Below are 13,527 nucleotides of genomic sequence, written 5' to 3' on the forward strand. Positions count from 1 at the left end.
ATATATCTGAAGAAATTCAAAAAAATAACATGCACCCCAATGTCCCATCATTCTTCCTAGAGCCTCCTCTAATCTAGACTATCCAGATTAGACCCCACAGGTGAATACTTGAGCTAGCATCTCACTAGAAACCTTAACTTCCTTGTCATCTTGAGCTTTCTGTGGTTCTAACCAACAAAACATCAGCTCTGTATCAGTGCTACAACATTTCTTCTCTGCAACAACCACTTTTATTGGTTCCTACACCTATTTCTGTATTCTAAGTAGATACATTTTGCTTCTCAGTTCATCCAGAAAACTGGGCTATGAGTTATGATCTCTTGCCCTGTTTCCCTGGTGACTCAAATGGAAAGAATCCACCTGCAAAGCAAGAGTCCTGGATTCGATCCTTGAGAGAGGAAGATCCTCTGAAAAAGGAAATGGCTACCCCTGCAGTATTCTTGCCTGGAGAATTCCGTGGACAGAGGAGCCAGTTTAGCACAGTCCATGGGGTCACCACAGTCAGACGTGACTGAGCCATTAGCGTTACTGCTACGACTACTACTATCTCTTTCACCTGTTGGCTCTCTTCTCTACAATCTTAACTAGACCTGCATGTACCTCTTTGGTCTTATAGGATAAAGTACTTTTCCTACCATTTAAAACTACTCCCTCATCTGTGCATTGTCTTTCATCATCAATTGCCTCCTTCCCTGCTGGTCACAGCACTTTCAGGCCACAGTTGCCCCCTCTACCCACACTCCAAATCTCAGGCAGTCGCTGAACTAGCATCTTCCTCACCTCTGCCCTCTCCCTATTGTAACTTCTAAGAGTCACAGAATAGTCTGCTCTGCTGCTGTGTTCTCACCTCCTGTTCACTTCTCTGTCTTCTGCCCCTGACACTCGAATCCTTCCATTAGGGTTACCAGTGCAACTTCCATTGCCAAATTCGAAGGTAACTGATCAGTCTTCTTGCAGGAGATCACTGTGGCACTGGGTACCACTGACATCCCTTATCTCAAAAGATTTTGTTTCTTATTTGACGATTGGGACTATCTTCCAGCTGTTTCACATTCACTGCTTAACTAATACTGTAAAAAAATCTCAAAGTATTCAACTCTATCCACTTGGTCACCAAAGACAGAAGACTTGGAATCACCCAAGAGTTCTTCCTCTTCCATCTACATCCCAACAAATGCAGAGTCCAGGTAGTTTTGATTCTGAAATATTTCTTGGAATTCTCTTTTGATCCCACCACTCTGGTCCTGACTCAGGGTCCTCATTCTCTCACCTGGATTGCTGCTGTAGTCTCCTCCTACCCCACCACCCAGTTACATGTGGCTCCCTTGCTTACATCCTACGACTGTGCAGCATCACCCATAAGATGAGGTCTGAGTTCCTAACTCTGAACCACAGCTTCCCACAACCTGGCCCCTCACCCTACTTCTCAGGCACCTTTTCTTCCTACTCCCTGACCTGCACTAGTTCCCTGCACAGATACTGTGTTGCTTCTCGCCTTTGCTTGCATTTTCCCCTCTGCCTTCAAGGTCCCAAGTCTCATCCTTTTTCCAACCGATGCAGCACCTGCAGAGTCTGGCTTTTGTCTGCCCATCTCCACATCCACCTTCTAGGCATGGGTAAACTACTCTCCTCTCCTCACACAGTAAAGCCCTCCCATGTGTACACTGATTACTTAGGTGAATGATAGAGAAGTGTGGTTGCTCCCCCTGCACCGTAACGCTAAGAAAGAAGCTCATGACTAGCAAATAGAACTGTGCCATATCCATGTTGCCTTCCTCACCATGAAAAACAGAACCTGAAGCACTATTGTTGGCACTTACGACATAACCTAAATACAGCTGCCATTCAGTTCAATTGGGTATAAATGAATTAAGCAATGAAATGGCATGCTTACTTGTACTGGATGTTGGCTTCCTGCAGGAAGGTCAACAGGGCTCGGGAGCCATTGTGGGGAACGTGGATGTCGGTGACTGTTCCCTGTGAAATCTGGGAGACACTGCCGGGCTGCCACAGGTCCACCTGTAGTGCAGGAACCAACCTATAATTCACAGTCAATGTCGGTGGGGAAAGATCCATGTCACAGTGTCAAACACATCATCTTGTTGGCTTACAGCAATACCAAAGCCTTTTTAGAATTAGACTCAAGGCTTTCCTCATCAGGGTCAAACTCTCAGTTGATTCTGAATTTAGTGTCCAAATGATATCACATCCATATGGAGTCTGGTATTTTTTACTTGTCAATTATGATCAATCTATTAGTCATAAGATAAAACTAGTTTTAAGTATGACTTTGATATTGTTTAAACTTATTTACTGCACTAATATTTGTATCATGGCAAGAAAGAGGAATACATAGATGACCCTTCATCCTACTATAAAGCAGATTGTGGTCCCTTGACAACATTTGGTATCGTTAAATGGAGCGCCCTCTTGATGCTGCCTCCTCCCATGATGCAAGCTTGTTCACCGATTCATACTCAGCTTTCACATGCCAATAGAAACTTCCCTTTCTCAGGAGTGGTAGGGGGGGTACTTGTTAGCCAGGGCAGGGCTCCTTGTCACAGTTCTTAGAGAATCTCGTGTATCTTTCATCATGTGTGCCTCTTCCCAGAATGTAAGCTCTATGAGGGCAACGGATTTGTCCACTTAGTTACCAACCCATTCCAAGTGCCTGGCATGGTGCCTTGTGCATCTTAGCAACTCAGTCATTATTTGCTGCATAAGTGCGGACCCTGCAGGGTAATTGACTACATGTTCATCACTCATTCAGAGTTTTGCAGGAAAGCAAAAGATCACTGCTTGGCTTACAGTAGACTCTGTGGTACACTGTCTAGTGCTCCATGCCTAGTAGGAGCTGCTGCTGCTGCTGCTGCTAAGTCACTTCAGTTGTGTCTGACTCTGTGCGACCCCATAGACGGCAGCCCACAGGCTCCCCCATCCCTGGGATTCTCCAGGCAAGAACACTGGAGTGGGTTGCCATTTCCTTCTCCAATGCATGAAAGTGAAAAGCGAAAGTGAAGTCGCTCAGTCGTGTCCAACTCTTAGCAACCTCATGGACTGCAGCCCACCAGACTCCTCCGTCTATGGGATTTTCCAGGCAAGAGTACTGGAGTGGGGTGCCGTTGCCTTCTCCGAGTAGGAGCTGCACATTCACTGAAAGAATGAACTGAACTCAGCTGGGATGGAGGACAGCCTCAATTCTATACAAGCCAAGAGCTGCACTTTCAGTAAGGTACAGTTTGTGCTTACAGGTCATGTCCATGTCTTCTGTTCAGGACTCCTTCTTCCTGTGTTTCTGGTCTTGATCTGTTGCAGGATCATGCAACCCTCAGTTGTGTCTTTGTGACCCCATGGACTGTAGCCCACCAGGCTCCTCCATCCATGAAATTCTCCAGGCAAGAATACTAAAGCAGGTTGCTATTTACTTCTCTAGGGGATCTTCCCGACCCAGGGATTGAACCCAGGTCTCCTGCATTGCAGGCAGATTTTTTTTTTTTTTTTTTTTTTTACCATCTGAGCTACCAGGGAAGCCCCCTGAAACAGAGGCATTTATGTTGGGGACAAAAAGAGTTTACCTGTTTTCTTTCAGGGAGCTGACTCCTCCACTAACTTGAAAGGGCAAGTCTAACACAGCTAACGTGCTAGTCCAACAAGCATAGGACGACAGAAGTGTGGAGCTGGGAGGGATGCTAAGAGGTCATTTGATCCATCTGCCAGCCCTTGGGCAAGGATATGTCCAGGCCTGGACCAGATTGTCCCCAATTGATGCATCTAAACCACATCTTTTATGTTTCCCAAAGGTGAGAGTCAACGCTATCCTAATTTAACTCCTATCCACATTTAACCAGGTTTTCAGACATTTTCTTAATCCCTTACACTGAAGCACACTTTTTTTTTTCTTGTTCTATTCTTCAGTGGGGAATGACTGGTTTCTTGCTTCTGTGAGACAAAGTACCTTTCTGTCTTCCACTTTTCTTTATGTTAAGACTTTCTAATCCTTTAATCATCTTTGCCTCTAAACCCATTACAGAGACAGATCTTGCTATTAAGGTGTATCACCTAATACCTGTGGAGATGAGGAAACAGTGCTGCATTTGGAGGGTGGAGAGCCACAGGAACCTGAAATATCTGAATAACCACTCTGGTGATGAGTCTGTGAGTGCTGTTTTCTGGGGCATATGCTAAAATAAGAATCCTCATTCCACAGAAGAGTGTAGCTTCTCCATAGGAAAATTCCATGGAAGAAACGTCCCCTACTGCCTGACCTGGAGAAGCCTTCCTAGGAAATGTCACCAGAAAGCAGTTGGTCTAAAACAAACCAACAAAAAAAGAATCTGCAAAAATCAGAAAGTGTATTTTGTTTTGGTATTAGTAAACTAAAATCAGTTACCAGATTTTTCTCTGGTAATGTTTTAGGGAAAGGGTACTTGGGTAAGTAACATGGATATTTCAGTCTTGGGTGGCAGGCTGACGCCTACACTAAGATACAGGAGACTCCTATGTCTAAGTTATAGTAATACTCCTGTTAATACTCACGTGAGATTTGTAAAGTGCCACCCCCTTTATAGATAGTTCTAATCTTTTCTATAAGACCTTGGGAAATGAGTTAATTGTACCTTTCATGAACAAGAAGACTCAGGTTCAGAGAGGCAAAGTCCTTTCCCAAGGATGCAGGGCTACCAAATGGCATTATAGAATGTGCTTAATTCCAGTACCCAGCATTTACTGACTGGGTAAGTAACTCCAGGATTTCCTGCAAATATCCCAGAACTAGAAACAACTTCCAGTTTCCTGCCTTAGTATTCAAGAGGGTCTGCTTGGTGGCTTTCACATCCTGGTCTTTCCCATTAGGGGCTTTTTGCCCTATGAATTCTATATGCAGGTATTTTTAAGTTCAAATCAGTTCACTGTGGGCAGGTTACCATCAGTTATTTCCTTAGGGCCTGATCCCATCTGGATGAAGTGATGAACCGGCTCTGAGCAGAAAAGCTGGGTGACCCTTGATAGTGACCACAACATAGAATCAGCAGCCTGGTCAGGATGGCCTAAGGCTGTTTGCAGACCAGCTGCCTCAGGTCTTTACTGCCAAGGCCAACTAATATTCCAGGAAAGGATGCTCCTCTGCAGAATCTCTCACCTTGGAACTGGGTGGGTGTTCCCATGCATTCCTTTCCTTCTATGACCACCAGTCACAGCCAGATCTGTTTAAGAGGTGGAGGAAGTTTAATGTAAAAGTTCACAGCATGGACTTGGGAATCCAACGACTCTAGGCTGGAATGCTAGCTCTGGCAGCATGGACTGTGTGACTTTGGATGAGGTTTTAACATTTCTGGGGGCTTCCCTCATAGCTCAGTTGGTAAAGAATCTGCCTGCAATGTAGGAGACCCCAGTTCGATTCCTAGGTTGGCAAGATCTGCTGGAGAAGGGAAAGACTACCCACTCCAGGATTCCCTTGTGGCTCAGCTGGTAAAGAATCCACTTGCAATGGAAGAGATCTGGGTTCAATCCCTGGGTTGGAAAGATTCCCTGGAGAAGGAAAGGCTACCCACTCCAGTATTCTGGCCTGGAGAATTCCATAGACTGTATAGTTCATGGGGTTGCAAAGAGTTGGACACAATTGAGCGGCTTCCACTTTCACTTAACATTTCTGAGTCTTAGTTTCCTCATCTAGACTGTGAAGGTAATTTTAAAACCTACTCACAGGCTTTTATTTTTGGTAACATTAACTGGAATAATAGAAGCAAAATACATAGCAGAGGGCCTGTCATAGTGACAGCTTGAAAACCCTTAACTATTTGTTGTTGTTATTATTACCTGAAAAGTACCTGGGTGGCCAACATGGTGGAGTAGAGACCCTGCTTTACACAAGGGCACAGCAAAATTACAACAATTTATAGGGCAGCTATCAATGAAAACAACAGGAGATGCAGGAAAGAGCTTCCACAATGAAAGGTACAAGGAGGAGCCACAGTGAGACAGTAGGATGGATGGAGATGCAGTATAGTCAAGACCACACCCCTGGGTAGGTGACCCACAAGCAGAAGGATAATCACAACTGCAGGAGTTCTTCCCAAGGAGCAAGGGATCTGAGCCTCACTTTGGGCTCCTGCAAAGGAAACTGAGCTCCCAGAATGTCTGGCTTTGAAGGCCAGTGTAATGGGGATTCTCCCTGGCGACGCAGATACTGGCAGCAGGCCTTTGGAGGACCCCATGGTGCCATGAGGACATGGCTGCTAGCAGACTTCATCTTATAGTCTTCTCTCTAGCTTAGCAGTGCAGGGTGCTCACCTGCCCACCATGTAAGCAGCCCAGTGAGCTGAGGCAGGGCCATAGCCCTGAGAGCAAATGCTTTAAAAAAGGAACAACTAGAGAATTAAAAAGGGCAGAAACTTACAATGCAATAGAATCTTAGAAAAAAGTTGAGAAAACTTCCCAGAATGTAGAGCAAAATGGTAAAAAGATGGAAAATAGAGAAAATACAGGAAAATAAATCATATGCCCAACATCTGGTGAATTAAGAGCATAAAGACAGATTAGAGAAGAAAGGAGAACTCAGATCAATACATAAGGATTTTTAGAATACCAGGAATAAAGACAAGATCCTAAAAGTTTTTAGACAGTGTATGCTAATGACCCTGTCCCCAATGCTAGGAGACTTGGGTTTGACCTTGGGATGGGAAAACCCTCTGGAGAAGGAAGTGGCTACCCACTAAAGTATTGGAAGAAAAGTTATGACCAACCTAGACAGAATATTAAAAAGCAGAGACATTACTTTGCTAACAAAGGTCCATCTAGTCAAAGTTATGGTTTTTCCAGTAGTTATGTATAGATGTGAGAGTTGGATCCTAAAGAAAGCTGAGCACCGAAGAATTGATGCTTTCGAACTGTGGTGTTGGAGAAGACTCTTGAGAGTCCCTTGGATAGCAAGGAGATCCAACCAGTTCATCCTAAAGGAGATCAGTCCTAAATATTCATTGGAAGGACTGATGCTAAAGCTGAAACTCCAATACTTTGGCCACCTGATGCAAAGAACTAACTCATTTGAAAAGACCCTAATGCTGGGAAAGATTGAGGGCAGGAGGAGAAGGGGATGACAGAAGATGAGATGGTTGGATGGCATCACCAACTCGATGGACATGAGTTTGAGCAAGCTCCAGGAGTTGGTGATGGACAGGGAAGCCTGGCATGCTGCAGTCCATGGGTTGCAAAGAGTTGGATATGACTGAGCAACTGAACTGAAAGTATTCTTGCCTAGAGAATTCCATGGACAGAGGAGCCTGGCAGGCTACAGTCCATGGGGTTGCAAAGAGTTGACACAACTGGGCAACTAACACTTTCACACTAATGACCAACTAGCCATGGGATTTACTTTTCCAGCAATACAGAGATCTAGAAAACCTTAACACTCTTCTGCTGCAATATAGCTAGAAAAAGCTGAATAAAATATAGCTACCATTCCTTCTAAAGTAGAGTGGAGCTCCCTCAAATGTAAAGCAAAATTCCCAGGAGCCTAAAATAAAGAAGAAAATGCCATTTAGAGCTGTGTGCATGTGAGCTGTGATGGTATCAGAATTGCGGGAATCTGTCACAACCACATGGGGAATCAGGCTGAGACCTGGGGTCCAAAGTTCAGAGTTGGAACCAAGCTTCTAGTGTAAAACTAGCCCTTCAAAGGGCAATAGCCTCAGTTAAAGAGTAGGAATTAACAACTACACACCAGTAAGATTTGATAAGGAGGCATTTTGTAGTAATAAATGCAAGACCTCTCCAGATAAAGATGTATCCTCAAGCCAGGCCATGCAGAATTATTTCATCTGAAACTTTGCTGAAGAAGAGTTCATGAGAAAAATATAGAACACATGATCAAGGTATCTACTATAAGTAAAAGCCAACATATCCAACTCATAGCTAGAATGCTCAACTCGAGATCTTCATAGGGTCTAAAAGACTGGCTAGAGGAAGTTCCTGAGAAGGAAAGGAAATGAAAGATACTTTGATGGGGTTATCAATTCCATATAGATGAAATATTTCAGACAAACAGGAGATAGGTAAAGGAGTTCTGAGGGAAGTACAATGTCTGCAAGGCAGAAAAACACAGAAAAAACATCAGGAAAAAATAGTTTCAAGAAAAAAATAAGATAACATGTCAGTAAATATAGTTAATTAAAAAGGATTACATTCTCCAGCTTAAAAGAGCCTGAATATTGAATAATAAGTATTCTCCTAAGTACTGGTTATAAAAGACGTAAAATAGAAACAATGAAAATGAAAGAATGGAAAAGATATATACCATACAAATACTAAATGAAAAAAGCTAGTATAACTATATTAATAGCAACACATTTAGGGCAAAACCATTTTTAGGGGATAATATATTAATATATATACATATCACTATATATAATGCAGAAATATAAAAATATCTTTATACATATGTATGTACATATGTACATCCATACATACTAATAAAATTCTCAGTTTACTGGGAAGACATAAATGCTACTAATCTGAATGCATTCAATTAAACAGCATCAAAATATGTATCGCAAAAATGGATATCATAGGGATTTTAAATTAAAAATCTTATATCTCAGTAACCAAAAGATCAGACTTGCTTCCCAAGCACACTTAGAATTTTTATGAAAATTAACTCAATACCAGGCTACAAAATAAGTTTCAACAAATGTCAGAGAATTCATGTCAAACAAATGTTCTCTGATTAGAGTGTAATTAAATTTAGAAATCAGTGACAAAATATATCTACATTTAGAAATTGAGAAAACAGACTTTAAATAACTTGTGGGTTAAGAAAGACACTGTAGTAAAGTTGCAACCAAATCAAAACTAAATAGGACATTTCTAAGAAATTTATAACCTTAAATGATCCTGTTGCAGAAGAATAAAGATGAGAAATTGATGAGTCTTATGTCTAAATCAAAACTTAAAGAACAATAGTATAAACTACAAAAGAATAGAATACAGGGCATTAGAAAAAAAGAGGATACATTAGTGAGAGGGGAAAAAAAAAAATTAAGGGTGAGGCTCACCAAAACCAAAGTTGGTCTTTGAAACATATTTAAAATAGAAAACTTGTTAGCACAATTGCTTAACAGCAAGAGAATGAAGGTTCAAGTGTTGTTAATAGTGATGAGACAGTCATAGCCTGAGAAAAAGAGTGATAAGCCAATTTTACTTATAGGTACCAACCCTAGAAATGTAAGTGAGCAAACTGTAGAAAAGGTATTAATGTCATGACTGAATGCAATTAGTTTATCTTTAGTGTATTTCATTATATCAATAGTAACATATTAAAGAAACTATATGATCATATCAATACACTCAGAAAGATAACTTTTCAAAGTTCTATGTCTATTAATTATAAAATATATATAGAAATTAATACTAAAAAGTATACTTCCTTAGCCTATTAAATACTATCTACCAAAAATATTCGGCAGGTATTTGCATACAGGAGTAGCATTAGAAGCATTCATTTTAAACTCAGAAACAAAGTAAGTGTGCATTAATGCCAGTTCCACAGATTCTCATACTGATGGTCACGGACAGCAGAAGAATAAAGAAAAAAAAAGGCTAAGAGCTAGAAGGGAAGAAATAAGACTGTCATTATTTACAAATCACTGTGTATAGAGAAGGCAAGGGAGTCAACACAGGTAAACCATGAAAATTCAGTGATCAGCAGCATTTAGGGATGCAATATCAAAGTAAATATATACACGTACATTAATCTAAGGCCAGACACTATAAAACTCTTAGAGGAAAACATAGAACACTCTGACGTAAATCCCAGCAAGATCTTTTTTGACCCACCTCCTAGAGAAATGAAAATAAAAACAAACAAATGGGACCTAATTAAAGACCAAAAGACAAGCCTCGGAATGGGAGAAAATACTTGAAAACAAAGCAATTGACTAAGGGATTAATCTCCAAAATATATAAATAGCTCATGTAGCTCAATAACAAAAAACCGAACAAACCAATGAAAAAAATGGATGGAAGACCTAAACAGACACTTCTCCAAAGAAGACATACACATGCCAACAAATACATGAAAAGATGCTCAACGTGTCTAATTATCACAGAAATACAAATCAGAATTACAATGAGGTATCTCATTGGTGTGAGATAACCTCACACCAGTCAGAATGACCATCATCAAAAAATCTCCAAACAATAAATGCTGGAGAGGATGTGGAGAAAAGGGAACCCTTCCCCACATTGTTGGTGGGAATGTAAATTCATAGTCATTGTGGAGAACAGTATGGAGGTTCCTCAAGAAAACTAACCACAGAACTACCACATGACTCAGCAATCCCACTCCTGGGCACATTCTCAGAGAAAAACATAATTCAAATAGATACATGCACCCCGATGTTCACTGCAGCACTATTTACGAATGCCAGGACATGGAAGCAACCTAAATGTCCATCAGCAGAAGAATGGATGAAGAAGATGTGGTGTATATACATATATATGTACACACACATAATGGAATATTACTCAGCCATAAAAAGGAATAAAATAGTGCCATTTGCAGAAACATGGATGGACCTAGAGACTGTCATAGAGTGAAGTATGTCAGAAAGAGAAAAACAAAAATATAATATCACATATATGTGGAATCTAGAAAAATAGTACAGATGCACTTATCTGCAAAGCAGAAATAGAGACACATGTAGGGAACAAACATATGGATACCAAGGATGGAAGTGGGGGTGGGATGAACTGGGAGTTGGGATTAACATATGTGCACTAGTATAGATAAACTATGAGACCCTACTGTAGAGCACAGGGAACTCTACTCAAAGCTCTATGGTAACCTAAGTGAGAAAGAAATCTAAAAAAGGGAGGAGTATATGTATATGGATAACTGATTCACTTTGTTTTACAGCAAAAACTAACAACATTGTAAAGCTATATATTGCAATGAAAGTGAAAGTGAAGTCGCTCAGTTGTATCTGACTCTTTGCGACCCCATGGACTGTAGCCTACCAGGCTCCTCCCTCCCTGGGATTCTCCAGGCAAGAGTACTGGAGTGGGTTGCCATTTCCTTCTCCAATATATTCCAATAACAAATTTAAAAATGTGTATTTGATGGGCCTTGAAATATCTCCATAAAATAGCATTAAGTGAAAAAGCGGGTTATTAGAAAAGTAGGTTTAGGTGATGTCACCAAAATGGTGACATAGGAGACCCCAGACTCCATCTTCCAACAAAAATAAACAATTAGCCAGATATCCATAAATAAAAACAGCTCTGAGTGAGCTCTGGAGTCTACTTAAGAAGTTTCAGCAACACTGTGGAACAACAACAAAATGGGAATAACTGCACAAGAAGACAAGAAAGTCAGCTTCAATTTGCCTGCATCATCCCAGCCAAACACCAGCACTGCTCAGTATCAAGAGGGAACATCCCAGCAAGACAGAGTTCTCCTCCTCTTTACCGTCTGAGACCCTTTAAAGAGAAACTGAGCTGCATTTACCACTGAAGAAGGAACCAATGGCCAACACAGCTGCCACAGGCCTCCTGCAGATGTCACTGGCTTTTGCCCCATAGGTATTCATACATACTAATGCCAGCTGAGTCCCTCCTGCTCCCCTTGCCCCACTGCCCCTTCCAACACCGGCAGAGCCTAGTACACCTCCAGCTGCACCAGCAGCCAGCTCGGGCCCCTGTGGTGGTGCAAGTCCATGCATTTGACCTGCTTTAACTCCTGTGCCTGACCCCCACCACTGTGCATGTACTTGGGGCTGCACCTCCAGCTGGGCACGTGCATGTGACTGAACTGAGGCCCAATACCAGACTGCAGAGTGCACACCTTGAAGGAGATGGGACAGCCACAGGAGAGCATGCTGACAGCAACAAGCAAAACCCTGTGGCTGCTTGTGGGCGCAGGTCAGGCCCTGTCTTCTGTCACTGGCCTGCACCACGATGCTCATCTGGAGTTAACCTCTCCAGCTGCACACCTGCCTGGCCCAGCCCTGCCACCAGCCTCACTGTAGTATACATACCTGGGGGAGATGGTGTAGTGACGGGAGGTCACACCAACCCCCAGGGCTCCTACCGTTGCCAGAAAGTTCACTGTTAACCCTGCTTTGGCCCCTGTTACTACACGTATATCTGCATTGAGCTCCCACCACCACACAGGTTGGGCCTTTGCCTTCCCTTGTGGCTTAGATGGTAAATAATTTGCCTGCCAGTGCAGGAGACATGGATTCCAACCCTGGGTTGGGAAGATTCCCTGGAGAAGGAAGTGGCAACCCACTCCAGTACCCTCTCCTGGGAAGTCCCAGAGACAGAGGAGCCTGGAAGGCTACAGTTCATGGGATCACCAGGAGTTAGACATTATTGATTATAGGCATGCATGCGCGCACACTACAGAGGCACCTGCAGCTGGCTCCTAGAGTTGAATTTGTACATGCCACTGGCTCTAAAATTTGTATGGAACCACAAAACACTTCAAAGCAATCCTGAGAAAGAACAAAGCTGAAAGTATCACACTTTCTGATTTCAAACTATATTATAAAGAGATAATAATAAAACAGTATGAAATTGGCATATAACAGACATAGATTAATGAAACAGAAGAGAGCCTTGCAATAAACCTATGCATATATGGTCAATTAATTTACTACAGAGTAGCCAAAAATATGCCATGGGAAAAGGACAGTCTCTTCAAACAAATGGTACTGGAAAACTGGACAACCACATGCAAAAGAATGAACTTGACCACTATCTTATACATGAAAGTCAACTCAAAATGGATTTAAGACTTGAACATAAGACCTGAATGCCCTGTCGGGGAATAGATCATTGAAGATCATGTCTTCCCTAACATTCCTAATATTCCCTAACAGTATCAGGCAGCATTCAGTTCAGTCGCTCAGTCGTGTCCGACTCTTTGCAACCCCATGAATTGCAGCACACCAGGCCTCCCGGTCCATTACCAACTCCCAGAGTTTACCCAAACTCATGTCCATTGAGTCAGTGATGCCATCCAGCCATCTCATCCTCTGTCGTCCCCTTCTCCTCCTGCCCTCAATCCCTCCCAGCATCAGAGTCTTTTCCAATGAGTCAACTCTTCACATGAGGTGGCCAAAGTACTGGAGTTTCAGCTTTAGCATCAGTCCTTCCAGTGAACACCCAGGGCTGATCTCCTTTAGGATGGACTGGTTGAATCTCCTTGCAGTCCAAGGGACTCTGAAGAGTCTTCTTCAACATCACAGTTCAAAAGCATCAGTTCTTTGGCACTCAGCTTTCTTCCCAGTCAAACTCTCACATCCATACATGACCACTGGAAAAACCATAGCCTTGACTAGAAGGACCTTTCTTGGGGAAGTAATGTCTGCTTTTGAATATGCTACCTAGGTTGGTCATAACTTTCCTTCCAAAGAGTAAGCATCTTTTAATTTCATGGCTGCAATCACCATCTGCAGTGATTTTGGAGCCCCCCAAAATAAAGTCTGACACTGTTTCCACTGTTTCCCCATCTATTTCCCATGAAGTGAT

The 13,527-nt window shown here is 42.3% G+C and overlaps 1 protein-coding gene across 1 annotated transcript in view; it reads right to left on the reverse strand.

Annotated features, from left to right (window-relative positions):
• Window positions 1–13,527, reverse strand: part of CPA6 (carboxypeptidase A6) — a 312,714-nt gene that overhangs the window by 89,449 nt on the left and 209,738 nt on the right. The window contains exon 3 of the mRNA XM_069600201.1: window positions 1,895–2,019. Within this exon, the coding sequence (XP_069456302.1) occupies window positions 1,895–2,019 (125 nt within the window). The remainder of the gene's footprint in view (window positions 1–1,894; window positions 2,020–13,527) is intronic.

The sequence above is a fragment of the Ovis canadensis genome, chromosome 9 (assembly GCF_042477335.2).
Source record: "Ovis canadensis isolate MfBH-ARS-UI-01 breed Bighorn chromosome 9, ARS-UI_OviCan_v2, whole genome shotgun sequence".
NCBI classification, from domain to species: Eukaryota; Metazoa; Chordata; class Mammalia; order Artiodactyla; family Bovidae; genus Ovis; species Ovis canadensis.